The following is a 26,170-nucleotide window of genomic DNA, read 5'->3' as shown; positions in this document are numbered from 1 at the left end:
GAATTAATCTTACCTCTCCATCTTCGGTAAAGACTATCTTTGTGTTGACTTTAAATTTCTTCTTCAAGATTTTTTTGGCTTCTTGGGTTTTAGTTGTTTTTTTCTTCAGCTTTGTTTTTGATACATTCTGTGTAAAAGAAAATGAGACTTTTTTTCTATTCACAGAGTACGCGCTTCAAACTTTCTCAAAAGCAATTAGCTATATTAAAATGTAATTCCTAAAACACATGAGTAAGAGTAATTTTGAGTAAAAATTAGCTCACAGACCTTTTATAAAAGTGGTTTAATCATGCTGTATCATGTAGAACTCATTTACTCTAATGAAAATTCAGCATAATTTAAATCCTGCCAGCAGCAGGACACCTGACTCATTCGTATCTCATTAACCTTTTGGGGACAAAGACACTACATTCACCAGCTTATGCTGTTAGCAAGCCTTATCAGACAAGAAATCCAGTAGAACTGACTGGAACCATTAGCTACAACTGATCAAATACGACTTTGATCTCAATAGTCATCAAAATGTCCCCAGGCACCACAGCACACCAGTTTGAGTCACTTCTGTGGCAATAAAGGGCAAAAATGGCCACACATGAACCTTCCTATTTCATAGTTTTTGTCCCTTGCAGTCCCATCAGGGTATAGAACATCAGTTATTGATGTTTACCAAACTTAGTATTAAGTAACATTTAGAATCACAAAAGCTATTAGCATCACAGGAAAAAAAGCTGAAGTGAAACAAAGCGGTGACGACACTAAGGAAACTAATACATGAGTCAGCAAAGATTGTGAATCCAGATATTAACGCTGCTTCCAACAGGTTTAGGTGGCTCTTCCCTGGCTACCCCTGAAAAAGCAACACTGACCAGAGAGCAAGTATTACCAGCAAAACAGCATCCCTGTATAAAACATACTGACACTGAAGTTAACATTTATTATTTGTGTGTTCAATCTTGCTGTTAGAAAGAAGAGGTGAGGAGGTGACTTATTTTTGACAAAGACTGAGGATTTATCCACGGTATTGTCGCATTTTGGAGGTGGACTGCAATTCTGGGAAGACCATTCTTGTAACTTCTGTAAAATGCAGTGGAAAATAAATCATCACATCTACGGATAACCTGCATAGGTTTCACAGAGCCACCCATCTGGTAGTAACATCATGGAACCAATGAACATGGAGATTAACAACCTCCAGCTCTTCTTCTGAGAGCTTTCCTTACAAGAACAAAGGCCATATGTGTTCAGGCATCTAACAGGGCACAGTACAGACAAACGACATTTGAAGCCATAACTGCTACTGCAGAAAGTATTCTGCTGGAATACATGAAGACTCCATAGCACACGACCCACAAATCATCCATCATCCTACAAAGACTGCAAAGCTCCACTACTCGGGAAAAAGTGCCTGAAGAACAGTCACTAAACTGCCTAAACTTCTGATAAATAATAGCAAGTGGCCAAAGCAACCACAGGAAAAAAATAAAAAAATAAAAATGAGCTTTTTGTCACTTTTTATTTTGGTGATTTTCATCAGTTTCATGTTCTATACCAAATCCACTATAAAAGGAAGCAAAAAAATTAATTCAGAAAGTCACTGTCATTATGGTCAGCACACTAATGCACTGAAATATGAACTATAAAAGAGAAAAATTACAGCCTTCGTAACAAGAAAAATGGCTTGTGACTGCTACTGCGCTGTTATCAAGTAATGACCATATCTATTATAGGAAATAGTAACTGTAGCAGCACTTACGTCCTCAGTATTGCCCTATGATTTTTGTTGCACTATGCATCTACTGCTCCTTATGCACACCTTTAACAGCTCAGAAAGCCCTGCTGCTCCCTCACTCCTGGTGCTTACCCTACAAATACAGTGTTTGAGAGTCTGCATAAGCACAAAACCTTTACCTGGAAATAAAGGCTATTTAGTAGAACAAGGGGAATTGTCCAGGAGAAGAATTTAAAGAGAGCTGTACTTCAGGGTAGTAGGATAATACTTAACATTTCCTTTCACCAGGTGCTTTTGATTGTTTTGGGGGATTTGGGTGGGGCTTTTTTTGCTTTGGCTTGGTTTTGGATTTGGGTGGTTTTCTGTCTGTTTGGTTTTTATAAACTTCCATTTCTGCATTACTGGTACCAGCATACTGTGGCAATGTAGGAAAAAAAAAAAAAAGGGACTGAAATCTTCAAATTGATACATTTATATTTTGTAAAATTATATTTAAATGTGCATCTTGGTTTTCTGTATTTCTTAGTTTAAAACAAGTTTTCCTGACTAAAGAACACAAATATCCAATGTGCTGTCTTTCTATGCATACATAGGCAATGTTTCCAGCTGTACCTTTTTCCCCCTCCCTCCCCTGTGTGATGTTGAGAAGCAGAAGTATTTTGATACTGCAAAGTAGCATGGAAAAAAAATGGGATAGGACAAAATTTCCAAGCAAAAGGAGTAACATGACGAGGAAGAAAAAAATGGGAGGCTAAATTTTCTCACTACAGACCTAAACAGTACAGTATAAAATCGATGTGTGAATTTGGCAGGTTTACAATCTGCAGCATTAAGGCAAGGTATGACATCATAATTTCAAAAATCATACAGGAAGAGCATTAGTATAAACTCTACACACCCCATAGATAATTAAAGTGGTTTTTCATTAGGACATTTTCATTGCTTTACTAAACACTATTCAAAGACAATAGCTATCAAGGTTCCCTGAGCTTCAGACACTCTCTCCTGACTGATGGGACAGTTTAAGACCAAATGGGCTCAGACAGCAAAACGTTTTCATCACAAATGTAAGTTGTAAAATTGTGCCCACATGACTTCAGTGTTCAGCAGGAGAAGTGGTGCAGCCCACAAGGGAAGTTGGGTGGGTTAGCGCAGTGGCTCCTGACATGGCCTCCATGTCCCACGGGGGGAAGGCTACGTGGTCCAGAAGAAAAGTGAGGCAGGTGAGCCAGGTACTGTATATAGTGCTGGAGCTACTGTGGGGTCCCAAAAACGCTTTGGTCCTCTCCTGGGACCTCTCTTACATTGTTCTGGAGTTACTATATAGTCCTAAAATCTCTCCTGTCATCTGAGTCACTCCTTCCACATGTCTTTAGTAGCATCTTTTAGAGCATCTACTCCCCACATCTCAAGAACCTTCCCTCATATCTCCTGCAGCAGCGGCTACTGCTCCATCTTTAACATATCTGAGCCAAGAGTTCCTCTAACTGGCTGCAGTCTTGGCACAGGATGTGTTGTTTTCATCCATCTCAGCTCACAGCCTCCTCACCCACCCACACTACCCCTGTGGCCCCTTACTCAAATACCCAAATCCCTCACTCGAATTTCTAATGCCATTGCCTGTCTTTGCTTTGCTCCCACATTTGAACGGGTACATTGAAACATCAAATTCCCATCAAGCAGGAATCTGATTCATCCACTGTGAGAAGCTTCATATCACTGGATAGCAGACCTCAGGCTTTCATAATCTCCAGAGCCATCACCGTTTTAATCTCTTTTACTACAAGATACTGTAACTCAAAAGCAGCAGGCTGGCATTTAACCCACGTTCTCTGTGGCTTCACCTCTTTTCTTCACAATGAGCACACCAAACCTGCAGACACGGCCAGCTGCTGGAGGCTGCCAAAAGGTCTCCATCTGTTAACCTCAAGTGGTGCAAGGCACTCAACTGCGGCAGGAGCAGTGACTTCTCCTTAACTGCTCAGTAAACAGCTGAAATCTGGGGTCACAGCCTTTGCAGGCAGAAGCACTGTCACATCAGCAGACAGGAACGGAAGAAGGGTTTCTGCTGATAACCAGACCTTGCCCCCAGTGCCAGAGCAAGCCATGCGTCTGCATGTTTTAAAGTGAGCTGAGAGGGCATAGCAGCTCCCCACACTGACTGGGTCAGTCAGAAAACACTGTGCATCAAAACCTGCTCAACTAATATGTACCCAAGCAAATCCGTTTCTAAAACTGAATTATACAATCAAATAAGCCCCCAACACACACAGACTGCATGCATGGAGTGGGCACAGGTTTTCATGTTGCTGTCAGGTATCAAAGGGATTCTGCAGCTGAACTTACACAAGATAAAGCACCAGCCAACTGCACACACATATGCTGCCTCCTCAATGAGAAGAGGGTACCTGCTGCACACCAGCATGCACATTTTGCCATATGCCCAATAAAACTGGCCCTCAAGCTCAGCTTTTCTTCTATGAAGAAGTGGCAATGAACTGATCAAACAAGACCAAAGTGATAATCAGCCTACTTAGAATGGTATGTAACGGTTAACTATTAGATGTAACAGTTAAATATTAGAAGCTGAGTCACACAAGTTCATAAAAATTCCATAAAACGCAGGCTCAGCTGCAGGCTTGGGGGATTTTCTATTGTTATTAATCAAAAGCCTAAATTTCTTCTTCCTTTCACACGTGTACATGCCAGATGGCTTGCTGGATTATTTAATGAGTTAGAACAAAACCTAGCTCTTAGAAGCACAGAAAATTCAAACATTTTGATATATAATCAGAAACAATACAGCTAATAGACAAGTTCTTTTCCATTTTTCTCAAGGAGAAAGCTTTTGTTTTCTTGCTTAAAAGATCTAAGATTCTTAGCTGAATCTATGACTAAGGTTTTCTAAATGAAGACACTGACAAGTTTAAGACATAAGATTTACTATTTTTTAAATTATTTTTTGTTTTCTCAAAAGACAGGGCATCAGGAACACAAATGTCAGAAAATTTTGCTATTCTAATATGGAATTATTTTTCTCACTAATACAATTTTTCAAGTCAATAGTTTCGACTGAGTACGCAATCCTCAGTAACTCAGTATCTAAGCACTTACAGTATCTTAGAGTAACCAAGACAATCACATTTGCTTTGCCCTTTGGAGTATTACAAATCATCAAACATAAAGTTTCTTTATTTCTAACTGCAACTTCCGTTTTAATTTCCACTCAATGAGACTGTGAAAGCCAGCACAGTATATTCACTACAGAAGCTGTCTAACAAAAGGACATTACTGTAGCACAGTAAAGTATTAGTAGAAAAAGGTTAACAATTTTCCACTCACAAGCATTACTTGTAACAAGCATTACTGCTTTTCTAGGGTATTTATGGGGTTTTTTTTCTTCCATCTGCTTATACTTTAAAATACCCAGGAAGAATGGTGCTGTACCTGAAATATTTTCCCATCTCTCCCAACATTATTACATTACTTTACCCAGAATTCGACACAATCACCTCTGAGAAACAAAAATTGATGTGGTACTCAATTTCACACACTTGTTTTGTATTTCTTCAAGAAACTGCCCACAACAGGAGCAAGTATTGCCACATTTTTATTCTCACCAAGCACGTCAACCCCCGTGTCAAGCTACCGAGTTCAGACTTAGAAGTAATTCCCCACAGAATAAGACACAGGCTTGCCAGATTTGAAGCTACCAAACTTGAGACAAAGAGAAGAGCCATCTTCTTCTTCATGCTCCAGAGAGCATACAGACATGGATTTTATGTGGCAGGCACTACAAAACCTTCAGAAGATTGAATATCCTCCAACCACTGGCCTAAAGCACCTTAACCATCAAGCATTATGTCTGAACCCCATAAAATTCCCAAACTCAAACTACAATGCTTTGATTACCTACAGCAAAGAAAAGGTTTAGAGGTGAGAGAAATTTTCACTCCTCCTGACAAATATCTAACAATAGAAGCAGAAGCGAGATACAGATTTCACACCTTACACATAATAACACATAAGAAGGAAAACATCAAGAGAAGCAAAATAACCAGACTTTGAAGTCCATATTACTTCAAGCGCCTACAAAACTCTGAACACCAAAAAGCTTCCTCTTAGTAATACAATTTGATTCAACCAGTCATCTGCCTCTCTGCTGAGTTTAAAGGGCCAGAGAAGCAGAAATCCTAGGATGCAGCATGACCACAAGGAGATATATAGATGCTGGTTTCCTTCAAGATCTGTAGTAGCGACATGGTCTCTGTTTTAATTTCAAGCCCACTTCTCTGCAATGACAGCTATTTCAGTCCTTCCTGATTTCTGCTGATTGCTCAAAAGCCACCGGGTGCTTTGAACTGTCATGAACACCAGAACAAGCCAAAGACACTGAGAAGCAGAAAAGTTCTTTAAACCATTCTTCCACTTCCACAACACAACTCCCCAAGGCTTTCCTAGGAAAACAAGCTTATTTGTTAACACAGAATAGTTAGGGTTGGAAAGGACCTTACGATCATCTAGTTCCAACACCCAACACGACCATCCAACCATCTAGTTCCAACACAAGAGCAGAGTAGAGGGGCAGGATCACCTCCTTTGACCTGCTGGTCACATTCCTTTTGATGCAGCCCAGGATACGGTTGGCTTTCTGGGCAAGCGCACACTGAAGCCGGCTCATGTTCATTTTCTCATCAACCAACACCCCCAAGTCCTTCTCTGCAGGGCTGCTCTGAATCTCTTCTCTGCCCAGCCTGTAGCTGTGCCTGGGATTGCTCTGACCCAGGTGTAGGACCTTGCACTTGGCATGGTTAAACTTCATGAGGTTGGCATCAGCCCATCTCACAAGTGTGTCAAGGTCCCTCTGGATGGCATTCCTTCCCTCCAGCGTATCAATCGAACCACACAGCTTGGTGTCATCGGCAAACTTGCTGAGGGTGCACTCAATCCCACTGTCCATGTCAGCGACAAAGATGTTAAACAAGACCAGTTCCAACACCCGATCCCTCATGGACATCACTCGTTACTGGTCTCCAGCTGGACATTGAGCCATTGACCACAACTCTGTGTGCGGCCATCCACCCAGTTCTTTATCCACCAAGCAGTCCACCTATCAAATTGATGTCTCTCCAGTTTAGAGACAAGGATGTCGTGTGGGAAAGTGTCGAACTTAACATGTGTTGAGTTTCTTTTAATGTAATACATGTAAGACCAATTTTGCTGTGGTGAAGTATTCTAAGAGAACTGAGCACAGCTGTTACAGTAATGGTTGTGGCAATAAGGATAAATCCAGGTTGGTATTCAAAAGGAAGAAGCACTCAGCATACAGAACAGCACAGATACGAATCTTTTCCAAGTCACAGCAAAAAAGAAGAAAAAAAATAAAAAAAGGAATTAAGAAAAGCTCCTAATACTACTATTCAATATTGATAGCCACATTAGGGACAAAGAACACAAGACCAGTAGTTCACTACATTATCATTCCGATGTAAATTGCCCTTAATATTAAAGAAACGGCAACAGATACAAGAAACCATAGCAAAGACAGAACTGTACTATGGCAACAACACGCATAGACGATGCTTGCCTTTGTTTTTGATTACTGTTAGACAAAAGATTACATCTGAATTTTAGAGTTTTTGTTTCATTAGAGACAACATCTCAGTAAACAACACACTCATATTTTCTATAACATAAATTAAATTAAGCCATGCAAACAGAAAAGTAAGCTTAAAATGTCAGCCTTTAACACAAAATGCAAAATGAGGATTAAAAACTTGCCAAGTTACAACTTACAAAAACAACCAGAATTTCCTTCAGTATGTTTATATGTATAAGCTTGGTTCTATTATTTAGATGGGTATTTCCTACAACTCCTTGCATTTAATGAAGGTATTTATTAAGGAGAGTATTTTTTTTACCTGTATATTGAGTACGATAGCAGAAAAAAGGAGAAAGAGGCACCAGTAAATGGCTCCATGCCCAGTATTTCTCTCCAAACACAGACAAGAACTAAACTTACAGAAATCTTTATTAAATGGTTCTTCAGTGATAAATCTTACTCCTGTTTCTGACACCACACAGCAGTCTATCTGTAGAATACTGCTAAAACACTTTACCATCTAAAGAATGGCAAAGACACCAGCATTTTCAACACAAACTATCTTTGCAGGGCATTAGGGGTTCCATCAGTAGCTCTGCATTTCCAACTGTGAACTTAGATTCATACAGTCATAGAACTGCTTGGGTTGGAAGGGACCTTCAAAGGTCATCTAGTCCAATCCCCCTGCAACAAGCAGGGACATCTTTAACTAGCTCAGGTTCCCCGGAACCACATCCAGCCTGGCCTTGAATGTCTCCAGGGATGTCACTTCCATCACCTCCCCGGGTAACCTGTGCCAGTATTTCATCACCCTCATTGTAAAGAATTTTTTCTTCAGACCACACCTGAATCTCCCCTCTTTTGGTTTAAATCATTATTCCTCATCCTATTGCAACAGGCCCTGCTAAAAAGTGCTTCCCCATCTTTCTTATAGGCCCCTTTTGTAGAATCAGAAATTAACAGAATTCAGAAATCATGGGTACACATTCCTGAAATGCTTTCTGAAATACATCTTTACACTCACAGCAGTATTTATCATCCACAAATTTAAGCCAAATCATGAAAATAATGTAAAAAGGGCATCTGTGTCCTTTCATCCCTGAGAAAACGTTCACTGCTCTCATTTCCTATATTGTAAAAAGAATGTTAATATATTACCCTGATTTAAAATCCCACAATACCAGAAGTAACCACAAATAAGTAGCATTGCAAAACAAATTTTTCATGCTTATTTCTCTCTATTTTTCCCTCTCCCTCTGCTTTCTTTTTTTTTTTTTTTTTTTGTTTTGTTTTGTTTTGTTTGGGGTTTTGGTTTGGGCTATTTTTTTTTAATATATATCTCTGACTCCTCCACAGAACAGGAAGATTTTAAAGAATACTTTAGTGAAGAGTCAAGCTCCCCAGCCCACAAAAGTTTGATTTCGATACTATAAATTATGTCATTCTACACACAACTGTAGTATCTGCAAATGCCAACACTTTTGTCACTGATCTGCCAAATAAGAGATCTTCTTCTCCAAATCTTTTAAGTACATCATAGAAGAAATAATATCTAAGTTTATCACTGTAAGATGCAATATGAACAAAACAACTATTTAAGTAATGTGTGTTACAGTAATAAGATAATATCTCACTTTGAAAGTTGTCTCTATTTAATACACTTTTTAACTTTCCAGTACAACTACCACATTAGCCTGAAAATTTCCATTACCTGAAAGCATAAGCAGCAATGACAACCCCTTCTAAAGCATTAGATCTTTAGCAACACAAGACTACAACTTCGCATGCAGTTTATTTAAAAGGAAGGTGTAACAGAGAATTGTGAGTGACTGTAAAGTTATAACTATGCCTGAATAAATGAAGATAAAGACATTCCAGAACACTGTAACTCAAAAACAAACATTAACATAGCTGTTGCTTATTCTTGAGGTTAAGGTTGGCAGAAAAATTATATTTCAAAAGAAACAAATACAAGCCAAGATATCCTAATAACACAAGACTGCCTCAGACTGAATAAATACAAGAATACAATAATGATTAATACCACTAGGTAACTGCAGTGTTGGATCAAGACATAAGATGTTCTCATTCCACCTCTGTCATTACAGGTATGCATCATTACAATAAAATGTTCCTCTGGTAAAATCCAACAGAAACACACAGTAACCACCAAATTCTCCAGCACTTCTACAGCAAAGAGAACTGCTTGCAGTTATCCTAAAATGAAGATTACACTTTGGTAAAGGAATAGGTGGTCCTCATACGACACCAATTAACAAGCACACCCAATGATTTTGTTGACTGCTATTCTTCCTCTGTATTTCAGTGCTTCCATTTTTTTTTTTTAAAGGCCATCATGAAGATGTTATTTCCAGCAAAACACGGCAAATTCAAAATAAGAGCTTGAAAGTCTTTGATATTGAACCACATTACAGATTACTTCAAACATAACCATCTTTTGTCTGTCACTTCCAACAAAAACCCCAAAACAATAACAAAACACAACCACCACAATCAACCAAACAAACCAACCCAAACTCCACAACACTTTAATGGGAAGGTGAGGAGCCAGAAAAACCTGCACCTGCTTTGCACCGTCTGTTCTATTACATATCTCCAGCAAGGACCTTTTCTTACTTTACAGAAGGTAGAAGACTGCACCTATTCACCACCTAATACTCAACACCCAACAAGGCACTCACTCTAAATGGGGTGAGGAGAGACAAGTGGGATGGGGGACACTATCTTGTTTTGGATTAAAAGAACACTTAAACCCTTCAGGTGTGCTGAGAACATGCTACATTCAGAAACCTGTACTTTTTCAGTCTCCAGAAGACCCAGAATCACTCCTCTCCCAAGCTGCACTTACTATCATAGTGCAAGGCAGTTAATTTGAAATATTCAGAGAAATCTGATCACTGAATGGTAGAGCAAGAAGGCAATGCTGAGCTGACATTTAATGAACAGAAAATTTGGTTAAAGAATAAAGTTTTTTTTAATGCACCTGTATTTTCTAGTCATTAAGACAGTTATTCTAAGAAGGAAAAACAAAACACCACAACAAACTTTTCCACATAATCACTATATCAGCCAAGGCTTAAATAAATGCCATAGCATCATTAAAATTATGGTTTAAAAATACTCTGCAGAGGAATCTTAAGTCAAAAGGTGAGATGACAAGACCACAGTTTCATGCTGCTTAACCTTTGAAGTTGAATATATTTTACCATCCGTGAGCAGTGTGACATTCCCTTTCTCCCTCAAAGCCACCACACGCAGCCCCAGGAACACCACAGCAGCCAAGGCTGAAGCTTCTTAAAATGTTTTATTCACTACATTCTCCTGATCTACCATCAGAAAGTAACAAAAAAAGTCACTTTGCAAAGAGGATGATCAGGGGGCTGAAGCACCTTCCGTATGAAGACAGGATGAGAAAGTTGGGGCTGTTCAGCCTGGAGAAGAGAAGGCTGCGTGGAGACCTCATAGCAGCCTTCCAGTATCTGAAGGGGGCCTAAAGGGATGCTGGGAAGGGACTCTTCATTAGGGACTGCAGTGGTAAGACAAGAGGTAATGGGTTCAAAGTTAAACAGGGGAAGTTTAGATTGGATATAAGGAGGAAGTTCTTTACTGTGAGGGTGGTGAGGCACTGGAATGGGTTGCCCAAGGAAGTTGTGAATGCTCCATCCCCAGTGGTGGTCAAGGGCAGGTTGGACAGAGCCTTGGGTGACATGGTTTAGTGTGAGGTGTCCCTGCCCATGGCAGAGGTGTTGGAGCTAGATGATCGTAAGGTCCTCTCTAACCCTAACTATTCTATGATTCTACAGTTATCAAACTCTTACATGTAACTTTAAGTGGCCATCCTTTTTGGCAAGAATTTTGCCCAGGGTATTTCTGTAGTGGAACAAAAGCAAAACCCTTGCAAACTGATTCAGTCCTGTTGGCTGTGCTGGTTTAAAAATATGTTGGACCCTCCAGTTTTTTTTTAATCATGATTTACTGGATTTGGAGAACAGCACTGTTCTATGTTCTTTGTGTACTTGTATGCCAGTGGCAGTAGGCAAATGTGCATTTTTTCCTCTACAGGAATCCAGCAAGTAGATGAACTAAGCTTCTCATTGTGTACTGTAAGATCTCAGAGGAAGTTTTGCTACATTTCTTACCCAGACTCTTCAATATATTTAAGGTGCATTTTCCTCTTACAGCATGGCAAAGGTGCTGGTTGGCTATTACTGAAAGGGCTGTATCTGCTCCCTTCTGCAAGCCTGCAGCTGAGCTAGTCTGACCCTGTGGGTGAAAATAGCGAAATACCATTTGCAGCTGTCTTAGTGCTACCTCTCTGCCAGTTTTAAGTCCTTGAAACAGCTTATCTCGGGGTTGGGAATGGACCTGTGGATACGGTTGGCTTTCTGGGCTGCAAGCACACACTGAAGGTGGCTCATGTTCATTTTCTCATCGACCAGTACCCCCAAGTCCTTCTCCACAGGGCTGCTCTGAATCTCTTCCTTGCCCAACCTGTAGCTGTGCCTGTGATTGCTTCGATCCAGGTGTCATAACTGTAAGCATAGCTACCTACACAAACTGGTACTAATCTCAAGAGCACTAACAACTGCTTGTCTTAGGGCTCCAAAATCGCCTGCAGTTTGAAACTGTCTTCCCGTATCTTGCTGAAGCATTCTGCCCTTGAGCTGAAAGTCTCCACACCTCTTTGTTTGTAGGAGTCAACTTTTAACAACAGGTCAAATTTATGTAGAACTTTATAGAATTAATATTTGCAACCTTGTTTTGAAAAGATTATTTACAATCATGCACATCTGTGCCTCCAACAGAAGCGATCAAAAGTTTCCAATTGTTTCGGCAATATATATCCAGATAGTCTAAACTCTGCCTAACTCCCAGTGTTTAATTATGAGTTAAGAATCTGTTAAGAATGAATGCGAGGGCTGAGAACAAATTTACAAGTGTACTGTATGGTCATAGTCAGCTGGTCCCAAATATCTGCCCTTGGAGATTGCGCCTTCAATAATTTTCATACAACTTGGTCTTGAATCCCTTGCATGTCAAGGGATGTTGCCAAGAGAAAGCACTCATGAAGGTGATGATGCTTCATTTGAAATAAATATTACTATTTTATCAGTCCTTCTCACTCATCTAAAATTCTGTGGTGGTTTGTCATGTTTCAGTTTTACAAGTTTTAGACTGATGAAAATGACAGGCTGACAAAAAAAAAACCCGAAAACACTAATTTAAAAATACTTCCAGTTGCCAGGATGCAATGACCAAAGTGTTGTAGGTGGATACGCTGAAGTACATTAAGATATTCTCCACTGCTTCTGCAGCAGCAGCAGCAAAGGTAGAAATACTTTTATCACTTCACGCAACTGGAAAACGTGCAGATTTCAAGCAGCCTGCTCAGTTTGGTTTTATTTTGTTTCCCTTTAAAAACAAGGCAAGTAGATGTAAAAATTGCATTAACTCAGTATAGAGGTCCTCTTAGTAAAATATTTGGGCAGGATTCAGACCTTTATCAATAGAGGAGTAGAAATTCTGGTCCAGATTTAAATAGAAGAATAATCACCGCAAAATGGAATAGAAGAATAATCACCGCATACTGTGATACTGTGAGAACAGGAGTAAACAGAAGGAAAGGGAAACTCCTGTCACCACCCAGGAACATTTTGGCTGTGAGAAGATGAAGGTATACAGCGAGGGTCACAACCTAAGACTTTGTGAAGGAAAGAAGCAATAAAGAATTTCTCAGGAACAAAAATGAAATTAAAACAAGCAAAAAAGTGAGACTGCTAAGCTGAACTAGTGAGGTAAATACTGAACATAAACTTGCCATGACCTCAATGTTAACCCAGCTCCCAGTAAGATTACTGAGGTACTAGACAGCAAAGGCAACTTCCAGGAACTTAGCTTCCATGAACTAGAACATGAAAACTGTGCACTCAAGTGCAATTAAAACCAAAATTGAACAGATATTCAGACATTAAATGATCAGATAATCCCCATCATGGAATTCTGAAACTCACAAAACTGGTAGACTGTTTCTTTAATAAAACTTTCATACTGGAAGTGACAGGTGATACAGAATTGGAAATACTAATACTTTCAAAAAATGGTAAAGAGAAAGTAAATAGGACCCAGGCTTCTCCAGATCATTACAGGCCCTCAGTCTGACCACAATGGGATGCAAGTGAGAAAAGTAAGTTTTAAAGGAGTGATGGATTATAAAAACAGAATGGAAATTGGAATAGGAAATGCACAAGAATGCTGAAAGGCATATTGGGAATAAAATTCCTGACTCTTTGGACAAAGCCAATATAACAGCACTAATTCATTTAATTTCAGCTGAGCATTTAACACAGTACCACAGTAAAAAGTATTAGCTGAAGTAAAAAATAAAGGTCAAGAGTTAAAATAGTTACAAATGTGACTAAATGATCTGTGCTGAAAGACATATTACCAGGGCAATAGTGATTCTCCCCAGCCAGCCCCATGGTCCCCACTTTGCCCAGAGGAGTTATCAATGCAAAGTGGCACAAAGCTGTGACCTAACTCAGAGAATGAGCAACAGGTTACTCAAAAGAACGAGATAGCCTGGAAAGCAAAACACCTTAAAATTAGGTGAAATTCAGTATCTTAAAGTGCAAAAGCCAGTCAGAATTTAAAATTCAAACTGAATGAAGAACAACGAAAGGAATAGGGCGCTTTCCATCACAGCATGATTGTGACCCCTGCTCTTCACACTACCACAGAAGAGACAACCACACACCCTAAAGCCTCTTGGGCAAGCCACTGTCAGTAAAAGACAGAAAGGATTAATGCAGCTACAAAAGGCAGTTGTGTGAACTCGCATGGTACACTGTGTGCACCTCTAGCTGGATTCAGATTGATCATGTGAAGAGGTACCAGGATGAAAAGCCCACCTTTTGAGAAGAAATGGAAAGAGCTGAAGGAAGCATCAGAAGGAATGTGACAGCTTTCTTATAAAGACATCTGGGATAAACACGGGACATGGACAAAAAAAATTTTCATTTAAGATGAACTTTGAATACGAGTAAGTATAAACTCACCATGAAAACAGGTGTTGGTAAATAAACCAGAACAGACAATAACCTCTAAAACAGCTCTTGAAACAGGAATAATAAAGGCAAATTATCCTATCCTTTCATAAAAATAGCTAAAGTCATTTTATTAAAAGAACTAGGCATGTTTGACATCTCTCTGCAATATCCCAGGGGCTAGGCTCAACCTAATCAGAACATCAGACCCTGAAAGGATCAGGACTCAATTTGTAGCTACAAACAACAAAAGCTGCAACAGAACATTAATTATGAAATGGAAAAACTATGTCTAATCCATTCTTCAACCTATGACAAATCTTCAATCACTTTATTAAATGCCAGTATGCTAAAATTTAGTCTAAAAATCTTTGAATATGGTCAGTCTTTCCAGCTGTTTCCAGAGGGAAAAAAGAATGTTCCAGAATGTTGCAATTCTAATATTTCTAATTCATACAGTAGCTCCACTATCATCTTTTTTTGTTAAATGCCTTCACAATAAAACTATATCTTTAGTATTCCATAAAGGCATACTCAACATTCCATAGTTCCCAAATAATTTGTAAAAGAAAGTGTACTAAAGATAAATAAACAAAAGAGAAATACCAAAATAGTACATTAGAAAACAAAGTTCAATCGGTGAGGCTATAAAACTATGCTTCTACTTTCCACAAGAGTGTGTTTATGTTATATCACACTCCTCTATCTCAGGCTTTTGGGAAATATTTCTATAAATTATTGAAAGAAATCACTAATCTTACAGCAAGATGCTAATGAATTTTGCTCTTGGAATTCAGTATGACTAGTATTTTGTGCAGTACCTTATACTCCTCACATACCACTGTTGCACAAAATGACAGCATAATTTTGGCAGCATTAAGAATGGAAGTGGAGAAACTGCTGCAAACATCCAAACTTTCAATTTGAATGCAACAGAACAAAATAAATGACAGAAATTAAAAAATACTAAAGCAAATTCTGCAAATTTTAAATCTGAAGTTCTCACTTCGTGTTCCTTAAACGTTGCCTTCTTAAAAGACAGCTTCTCTCACATATTCTGTATCTGCCTAAACTACTCAGAAAGAAAGTCAAAAGCAAACTCATGGAGAATAAAGTCAGAAAGACAGTGCCATGGTTTACGCCCAGGCCATAAATCAGAACGATGTAGTCTACTCCCCCCTGCCCCATACCTTTCTTCCCCCTGTTCCCGGAGGGATGGGAAGGAGAATTGAAAGAATGTAACTCCCACGGGTTGAGATAAGAACAGTTCAGTAACTAAGGTATAACACAAATCACTACTGCTACTGCCAATAATAATAATGATAAGGGAAATAACAAAGGAAGAGAATACAACACCTCAGCACCTGCCGATCGATAATACCCAGCCCCCCGCAGTGCACTAGCCCTTCCGGGTAACTGTCAGTTACATCCTCGGCATGATGTGCTGTGGTATGGAATACCTCTTTGGCTAGTTTGGGTCAGGTGTCCTGTCTCTGCTTCCTCCTGGCTTCCCCTCCTCCCTGGCAGAGCATGAGACTCACAAAGTCCTTGGTCAGACTAAACATTACTGAGCAGTAACTAAAAACATCGGTGTTACCAGTGCTGTTCCCAGGCCGAAAGTCAAAACCACAGCACTGCACCAGCTACTAAGGAGGAGAAAAATGACTGCTACTGCTGAACCCAGGACAGACAGAAACCAGGAAAAGGGCATTTCAGCTCTGTGCTATCAGGTGAAAGACGCAGGTCCCATATGTTTACAGAATTTATACAGCTTAGGACCAAACATGACTGATAGTTCTATCATTAACTTCTGAAGTTGACTACTTAACCAATCTCTGTTTTACTACAAACAATAAAACCTTTTAGCAGAGCAGATTTTAAAAAAAAACAAATCTATGCCTTTTTATATTTAACACTAAGAGTACATCTGGGACAAAGCATTTTTTTAAGCTTGAAAGAACTTCTACATTCATTTATGACAGTTGTTTTGAAAGCGGAACAAACATCTGTCATTTACAATACTAATTATCTTGAAATTTATGGCAGGCAATTAATTGCATTCTAACATTCAAATTAATCTCTTCTCCTGAGTTGCATTTACAACTCTGCTACTGTCTCTGGGAAAACTCATGTTCTTACTATGCTGACTGAGCCATAATGCATCACTCATCCCCATCCCTCCACCACTGTCATGCCAAGGCCAGCAACGCTGCCAGCTTATATGAAGGCACAAGCAAGGAGACAGGAGTGGGCCCACACACAGATTGACACACTGCCTTAAGTGAAGAAGCTGAAGCCACCAGGCAGCAAAGGAAACAGCCTGGAGCTAGTAGAGCTGGGGACACAGCAGCTTGTCTTAGAGCAACTGGACCACTGCAATGCAATCATGATCACCCCCACATCACCCTGCAGGTCTGCCCCATGCTCATTCTAACTGCAGTGAGATCAAAGGTCCAGAGAACTCAGCTGAAGCAACTTTACACACTGTAATTCAAGAAAACTAGTGTAGTGAAAAAACAGGCGTTTGAAAAGGCAATTCGAAACAGATGAGAGAAATGGAAGAAACAAATTGGTTTAGGTAGAAGATCTGTTATCACCACTTTAAATTTTTTAAAGGATTTTTGAGAGTTTTGCTGACAGATCTATTCCTTACAGGTAGTTTCTACGGGCTAACATGTTAGTCTTTTTGCCATCTCACTACATGTCTCCCTTAAGAAAATACCTAGATAGGGACCATATGAGAAAAGGGAAACACCCATCTCCAAAAAACCCCACTAGCTTCTGAAGCAGTTTCCTGGGTTACGTACGGCAGATGACATTTCTTCGGTCAAGAATAATCTGTCTGAAAGTCAAGATTTCTAAGATGGTGAGAAATGTTTTCCATTTTCATTGCACAGGTTTTCACATTGTGCCAGAAGCCACTCACTGATCACAGCTGGAAGAAGCCCAAATCCCACTTAGCCAGAAAGTGCATGACTCCAGAATATGAAGGCAGCTAGAGTTTTAACAACAAAGAAATGGATAGGAAAATTAAGAAAATCAGGAACAACGGTAGATCAACTGCCAATGCAGGAATCGATTTTAAGTGTGTGCACATCTTATTCTAGATTAAGCAAAACCACACTCTTAAAACTTTTCGGAATAAGAATTCTTTCCTAAATATAAACTACGTAAGAAACATTGCTGAGTAGGAGGACATCCGTGCTCTCCTCACAGCTAGTGATCTTTTTCTACTCAAACAGTAATCCAAGATGGAAGCACTTGAAATAAAGAGTAATTTAAATCCCTCTTTTCCAAAGGAAGTATTTTCTCAAGTTCTGTAACTGTGATAATGGAGATACGGCTGTTGCAGCCATAAGCAGTTTGTAAGTGTAGTTTGTAAGAACAGCCAATCTGACCTTCCACAGAAGCTGCTCAATTTAAAACCACAAAGTACATTACTTTGAGATAATGCTTACAGCATTTCATACATATTTTTTCCCCCCAAGACTGTGAAAGATCACATATAACAGGAAGAAAATTCAAGGAAGTTGTTTTTCCTACTGCATCTACAGAAACTGAGGTTATCCCACTGTATTGCTGCATATATATTGTTTTGATTTGTCTCAAAAGGGAGAAGATACTACGGCTTAATCATACTCTGGTAGGGAAAAAAAAAAACTGAAATGCATTTACAAGCACTTTATCTAGAGTGTTTCCATGCCTGAACAGTAGAGCTTTTTATGGTGCAGTAATTTTTTATCATGCATTCAACAGTTTTTATTCCTGTAGCCATTTACAGAAATGTAGGTAAGACTTTTCATCTATCGTTTTCACCTGATCTAAGGAAAAACATAAAGCATATCAAAATTTAAGCTAAAGTAGAGAAGGAAGTCTGAGAAAACATTATGGGTAAAAGGCAATCTTTCATTTCAGTCTAGTGTGCCACTACCTCTTCTGCTTTGTCTAACAAGAAACTTCCCTTGTAAATTAAGGAAATTTGACTAACTTGTTTTAAAAACAAATGGGAAAAGCAGCTCAGGGTATTCAGTGGTCAATAATCAGGACATGATAAGAAAAATGACAAAAAGTTCACACTACATTGCACAAGCAAGCTTCATTCAAGGACATAACCATAATAGATTTTCTATCATTTTAGCAGTTCCCAGAAGATAACTGCCATAATTTATTATCTTATTTATCTACTTTGCTGTTTAGAACATCAGTAGGTTTCTGTATTTAGTACAGCTACAGGAAAAATAATGAGACAGCTTCAGTCCATCAGTACAAAGAGATGGTATTTTAGCTAGGGTAAAACTGGAATGTTCGGTAATCAAATCCTCATGTTACACAGAGCCAGCTCACCAGTAATTATTTATTCTAGCATATTTTATACACACCTTTAATACAAGCTTGGGCAAAACAAATTTTTAACGTTATAATCCATGTGATCACCGAGTTAGAGAGCTTTAAGAGAATTTGTCTTTGGTAAGTTCCACTCCCACTGCTTAAAATACAATGTATGTGAAGAAAAATGGATTTTTTTACTTGAAAACTAACAAATAATGAAATCCACCCAGTAAACTAATTTTTTAAAACAAAAAAAAAGGGAGGGAAATTTTTTTCTTTCCTTTCCATTCCCACAAATATTGCTCAATCAGGTTTTCTTGTTCAGTTTTACGGACTCATCATTTGCACCTGGATTTGTGGTTCACATAAGACTCATTTTCTTCTTTTTTGAGATTTGGGGATATTACATCCTTCACTTGCAAAACTGTACCACTTGGATTTCTAAATGAGCCACCACGAATCTGTTTTCTTGTTTTCAAAATGATCATAAGGACATCAATACTCTGGACAATTAGCATGCTTCTCAATTGCTCGGGTGGTTTGAGAAATTAATTTAATTTTAAAGGGAATTAGACATCAGACTGCTTTCAAATGCTCTGAAATCTTACCTGGAAAGTTACTACATTTCTAGAAAGAAACAGAGGTAAATAAAATTGACCCAAGAATGGTATCTTCTTTCAAAGGTGAGCTGAAGAAAAAAAAATATTTACCATTTTAAGATACCCTACACAAAACAATTTTCATCATTACTATGTTCTAGCTTCAGATCATACTATGCCTCCAACCACAAGCAATTCCTACTGATATAACACAGACAAATATATAGTGGTGCAGTTTACTGACCAGCAGGCACCTGCATGACTGTTATGAGTTCTGCCACCTGGGTTATTATAAAGTCCTTTTACTCCAAAGCATTACCATGACATTTCAGATCAGACCCTGTAAAAAACTGCAATTGCACTGCTTCTGCATTGAAAGGGACAATGACTCACCAACCAGTTTGGCTAAAGCTTTTCTGTAGCCGAGTTTTAACAACTATGCAACAAACTGCTTCATTGGCAGGTTAGCCCATTTACTCTAAATAACCCAACTGACAGTCACTGTTCAAGATGTCATCTTTCAGCTGTAAAGGAGCCATTGTTTCTTAGAAGATACAGGCACAATTCTTAATGCAATGCAATGCAAGTATCAAGTGTGTACAGGGTAAACAGATTACATACAATTCATTTTTTCCCTTCCAAATATTGTTTGGAGCAAGTAGCAGGCATTCTGCAGAAAGCAGGACTGTATTTTACAGACTTGGCGCTTTTCTTACCTGAAGTGCAGAATACAAAAGACCCACAAAGCAGGGACAGAGCAAACAGCAAGAGCAGAGAAGCAGTGAGGAAGCAAAGGAAAAGTATTCTCTCTTGGATACCAGTGCACAATCAAAGAGGTGATTTTGCGCAGGAGGAAAACATTAGAGGCTTTGAATCAACTCCTGGAGAAGCATTACCTTCCTTCTCCATTGCAGGAGGACTAGTCTACAGAAGAGAAATTTTATCATGGGACACCCCTACCTCCCATTCAAGATGTGCTCTAGCAATTTTCACTTGGACCTCCCCCAAAGTGCACCAGCTCCTTGTTAAATATTCTGTTCCCCAGAAACCTTCATATGCTTTACATGCCCTCTGCTACTGTATCCCTGCCAAAAAAAGGTGTACTGAATCACATCACCAGTTGCATTTCAAATGGCACAACTTAACCAGCATCAGTCTTTCCACACAAGGATCTTGATTCCTTGCTAGTTTTGCTCTTGTCAGACTATCCCCACACTATACTAAGCTTGCCCACCTAAGCAGACATACCTCATTAATGTATTTCCATTCAATTCCCATTGAGAAACCAAACATACTACTTAAATGAATGGAACTGAGTTAGGCTACCGAGGATTAAAGGACAATTTGGCCAAGAGAAGACAAACACTGCAGCTAAAAAAAAAAAAATTACATGAATAGTGCTGTTCAGGCAAAACTTGGGAACACCACATATAAGAGAGAGCTGCTCTCATGTATGCCCCTAGTGCTTTTGCACTGTATGAGACGTGAATACTCTTCTCTGAGCAGTCAAGGTAAAAATCTTCAAAACCTCAATCAAATCTAGTCAAAACAGTAATGCAGCAATAGAATACTGCATTGAAAAGCTGGAACAAATATTACTTGATTATCATTAAAGATCAATATTCACTAATATCCCCAATTCCAGTATTCACTAATTCCAATAAGCAGGTCCCAGGCACCCAGAAATGTGGGTGTCAAACACAGCAGAGCAGAGGCTTAACTCTCTGCCACCATAATAAACTTTACCTGCTAACCCTGATCACATTTATAATTACATATGTGCATGCATTGCTACATTCTTAAGGCAGAATGAGAAAACAGTGCACTACAACAACAACAAAATCACAGGATTTCTCTCCATAGCTGGACAGATGGTACACTGCAACTACAGCTTACTACAACACTCATAATTGTCTCCATTACCTTGTGTTTCCCCATCTGTGTTGCATCCACCTGTTTTCTTGCCTTAAACTGGCAACTCTGCCACAGCATATATGCAATATGGTAAGCGCCCAGTGAAAATAAGTCCCAGCATTTAGAGGTTTTATAATTTATGCTAAACAAAATACAAACTGCACTTATTCAAGATTGTGTGTGGATTATTTAAAATGTACAAATCATGTGCTATATTTCTTTTTATTTAAAGAAAATAGAGAAACTTCTAATCTACTGAATTCAAGACAGACACTCTCTATTATCTTGCCTCCAAAACTACTTCATGTTCAGCTTGCCTCATTCCATAAACCTCAAAGATTAGTGTTGGCCCACAGGCCAAAACTCAGTAACCACCAACTTAGATGCATTTTGGCCTTGAAATGCTTCACTAGATTCTGATGGACTCAGCCCAACATAATCACAGGCAGAAGATTCCCACTCCTCATAAGACATTTAAAAATCTCCACTGGAAGAGCAATGGAAGGCACAGTGAAATACATGGTGTTTAGTTTTATCCTGCTGCTTCCCCACTGTCAGCACTGTGATTACAGTAAATGCTCCTTGCCCACATTTTCTCCAGGGGTATATGTCAGTAGTCATAGTCTGCATCACTGTGAAGCAGCACATCTTTGTGTCCCAACCTTCACCTTTACAGTCTACAAGTCCTTGTTGGTTGTGTCCTGGACACTGCACTAGTAAGAAAACACACCACCAAATGCAAAGCCTTTTTATGCCCAGATCAGACAGATGCTGCCTTAGTGCTGAGCCATAACCAAATCATTCTGCTAAAATACCACCTGCATTAGTGAAATACATGGCTAAGACAAGATGAAAGCAAGCAATAAATATGATAAAAAGCATTTGATCAGTTGTTTTAATAAGCAGTTAAAGAGGAAACTGCATATGTTAAGTGGGGGGGTGGGGGGGTGGTGCTCAAATGCGAACTGTTAACCTCTGAGACAAGCTTCATGTTTCAAAATCCACTACTGTCTTTGCCTGCCATTTAATGAAGGCAGAGATAGTAAGAATATTTACTTTAATACCTTACATTTCTTTCAAATTATATCCATAAAGCAATTTTTATTCTGATTGCAAATTTAATATCCTGCTATTCTCCTCTTAAATTCTTCTTAAAGCAATAAATACCAGAAATACCAAAGCTTAAACACTATAGGGTATTGTTTCTGGAGCCTCCAGAGATGTATTTCATAAATATATAGAGATTTCAATAAAGCTTTACATCAACCCAAAATGTTACTGAGAAAGTAATGTATTCATGAAGGCAGAAATGTAAATTGCAGCAATCGGAGGTTATATAACACAGTAACTAAAAAGCACAGAAGCTCTGAGAATAAAAGCCATCTAAAAGAACCAACCAACCAAACAAGAAGCATTAATCCAAGCAGGCATCTTCTGAAATTCTTTTTCATTCTCTAAAGATCAGTTTACCCAAAGCCACTTCATGCATTTGTTCATTTACTACTTCTATATATACCACTTACAGTGCTGGGGTTTCTTCTCAGGCAGGACACTTTTTAGGAAAAAACAAGAAAAAAAACAACAAACCAACAAACCAAAATCAGAGGAGTTTATCCCAGTGAAAGTGAGGAAAGAGAAGTGAGAGATAAGAAACAAAACGGAATTAAAAGATTTAACTTCCAATCAAAAAGGGAAAATGTAGCGGTGCAGAGCAGTATAGCTGTGTTCTGAATCACAGACTTACCTCATTACAGACCAAGTAACTTCCAGAGGCAGAAAATGCAACAAAAAATGAAAAGAAAAATAAAAACTTCTTTTAAAACCAGCACAATAGTGCGATGCTAAATTGTAAAGCATTTGTTACTGAAAGGCTTTCCAGTTTTAGATACAGGAAGGTTATAAAAGAAATGTTAGGCTAAAGGCAAACAAATGAGCTCTTCAGAGGCACACAAAAGGTTAAAGGCATGTCAGCTGGGGCAGGAATACACTGAATATAAGGTGATACACCAGGAGAGATAAACAGTAAGTTAAAGATTTCTACATTAGGTGGTAGCACAAAGATTCATCATCTGTTAAAAGCAAATTTGAGTATTTGTCTCTGTGTACACAGCCAATGACGTAAATACTCAACTGTTACCAGCAACTACCATGGCCACTTTCTTATGGTTTTCTTCAGGTAGTCTGAGAAAAACTTCGAATTTTGGACTATTTTGATGTAACTATTACAATCACTAAATAATACCACAAAAAAATGAACACAAGAAGGAACACTAAGGGGAAAAGAAGGTGATTATTTAGCATAATTTTTAGCAAAATATAGTTTGCCATTATTAAACTAGCAAAAAGTATTTACAGAAGAGCAAAACAAAATTTAAGGACAGACACAAGGGATATGACATTAAATAAACTTTTCAATAAATAAATAATAAACTAAACCAGCCCACAATTCCTACAGTTTGGGATGAAGTATATTATTCTATTTGGTGGCTGTATGAAATAAAGATTGATTCATTTATAGTGAGAACTGATAGATTTTAAGTTTTCTACTGAATGTCCTTCTCTCAGGTTTGGGGTTTTTTATTGCCATCCTTGGCCATTAATGGTCTGATATGGAATGGACACTAAGAAATCTCATTTCCTTTCCCCCAGGCACTACAGAAAGCTGACAGGAAAACCAGTGCATATTCCTATTAGAACCTGCTGAACAAATACGACTCAAGTAACAAGAGCATTAAAAACTGTCACGCTGCACTTCAGTAAAGCATTTTTGGGGAATTGCAGATACTACCCACAGAGTTTATTTGGCCTGGATTCCCTGAAGATGGCATTTCGTTCTCTCCACGGAACTGGTCCCTCTGGATTTACGCTTCCCTTGATGTGGAATATCAGTGTCATGAGCTCCAGCATCTACTGCCTTGGATACTCTGAGCATGAAAAATTAAAGCCCCAAAAGGGCAGGCTGAGAAAGTAAGCAACTAGAAACCAGCTGGAGGGTTTGACAACAAGTGTGAAATTCTTAAGAATATATTTCTAAGCAAAACCAACTTTATAGAATTATAGAGTTTCCTGAATAAATAACCATTTCAGGCCGACTAACTGGGAACACTCCAAGAAACATAAACAGGGCTTCATGTAAGAAAAAGAAATCATACAAGTCAGCTAACAGAAGTGAATTCAATCTGATTCCTAGAAGTGCACATAAAGGTAGAGTAAGAAAAGTACTAGGGGAGTTGTTATGCTGGAAGAATAAAGGATTACAGATTATCTGAACATGCTTTCAGAATGAGACAGTATAGTAACAAATGCAGCCAAAGGAAAATAGAGCAACTATCACCAGGTGACTCAGTGGGATGAAAAGATCTGGAACAACATTTGGTGAGAACAGTAACAGAAGACATAAAAATATAAAATAGGACAAGATTCAGTGGGGGTTGACAAAAGATGCCAGGCTGAACCAATACTCTTCAGTTATCAAAGAAATGGTTTTAAGACCACAAATGCTGGAAAACCTGTTATTCAATAAAGCTTTTGATACAGTGCTACATGGAAAATTACTACTCAAGTCCAAGAGGAGAGACTGCTGTAATTTAGCTACCAGTCATCTAGCAATACTGAAGATAGCACAAAGGTGTTACTGCAAGTTTAACAGCAGGACTGCAGAGGAGGTTACACGTCCCTTAAGAGTCTAAAAGCCCTGTAGGCGGCACAAGGAACCGACAGCGTAAGTAGCCTATGAATGAAGCTTCCAAAATAACACCAGCAGCTGCCACTGTGTGATTTGAGACTCCCTAAGCATAACAGAAGAGAAAAGGAAAAGCCAAAAATCATCCATGAAAAGGTAAGGAAATATGAAGAGTAGGAGAGATGAAGGAACTGCTGACATAAAATGAAGTCCTATCAACTTGTTTCTAGTGCAAAAGAAAAAAGAACAGGAAAACTGTAAACGGTGACAAGAGAAAAGGAAATGTAAAGGTACCTAAAGAAGCAGAATCTGCCTGGCTGGTCACTGCCCATCTCCAGACCCTCAGCTGCTCTTGGGATTATCTACCTCCAATACAGCTCAATGAGCTCCCACCAACAGGTTCCCAAACCCGGGTCAACTGAGCACCTCTCCTACAGCAGCTGCACTCAGGGGAGTCAGAGCCCGCATCCTTCTTGCTTGCTGCTCAGCTGCCTGCTACCAACATTTATCACTCTGGCAACAGAACTATCAGTCTTGGCATTGCTATTTTCAGGATTCTAATTACTCTTGCATGATTACGTTAATGATATTTTTGGAGGAAAATGAACAGGGAGACAGCCACAGCCTGGAAAGACAAGAAAAGCACGTAATGGAGAAAATACTGCAGGATGAGAGGGCAGACACCCTTATGCCTTGATAAAGACCTCGTTTACAGAAAAGTGTGAAGGATAAGTTTTGCAATGTAGGAAGGATCTTCAAAGAATTTCACCTAGGATTTATACAGGTCCACATGTTTCCAAGAAATTCTGAAGCAAGAGCAAATAGCTGGGTTAGAAAACCTGTAGACAACAAACTTACTAAGAAGGATCACAGCAGTACTGAGCAACTTGATAATAAAATGATGTCCTGAATTACAGAAAACACAAAATAACACAGAAAAACAGCTACACAGCACTATTCATTATGAGTTTTACATTAGCTGTATCACCCAAAAACCTCAAAATCACTCTGCATCATTTTTCAAACATGAGCTAACCACTTAAGTGCAATCAAAACCACAAAAAACCAAAACAGAAAACTAAACAGTGTACATTCATGACACACTCTGCTACATTAGCACCGATCATCCTCACTCAGAGATACAGACCCTTCACACGAGATACAGAACAAGCAACCCAGATAATCAGAGGTATGGAGCAGCTTCAGTAGAGAGCAACCACAAGCAAATCTTCCACATGAAACAGAGATAAG

The 26,170-nt window shown here is 38.9% G+C and overlaps 1 protein-coding gene across 1 annotated transcript in view; it reads right to left on the bottom strand.

Annotated features, from left to right (window-relative positions):
* The window catches only part of DDX10 (DEAD-box helicase 10), a 166,044-nt gene that overhangs the window by 67,197 nt on the left and 72,677 nt on the right, over nucleotides 1-26,170 (bottom strand). Inside the window, exon 14 of the mRNA XM_061374426.1 lies at nucleotides 14-127. Within this exon, the coding sequence (XP_061230410.1) occupies nucleotides 14-127 (114 nt within the window). The remainder of the gene's footprint in view (nucleotides 1-13; nucleotides 128-26,170) is intronic.

This window comes from Neopsephotus bourkii, unplaced genomic scaffold (assembly GCF_033783945.1).
Source record: "Neopsephotus bourkii isolate Nb327-2 ecotype Australia unplaced genomic scaffold, CSIRO-AGI_Nbou_v1 NB_1638, whole genome shotgun sequence".
Taxonomy (NCBI): Eukaryota; Metazoa; Chordata; class Aves; order Psittaciformes; family Psittacidae; genus Neopsephotus; species Neopsephotus bourkii.
This window is presented reverse-complemented; position numbering and strand designations above follow the sequence as displayed.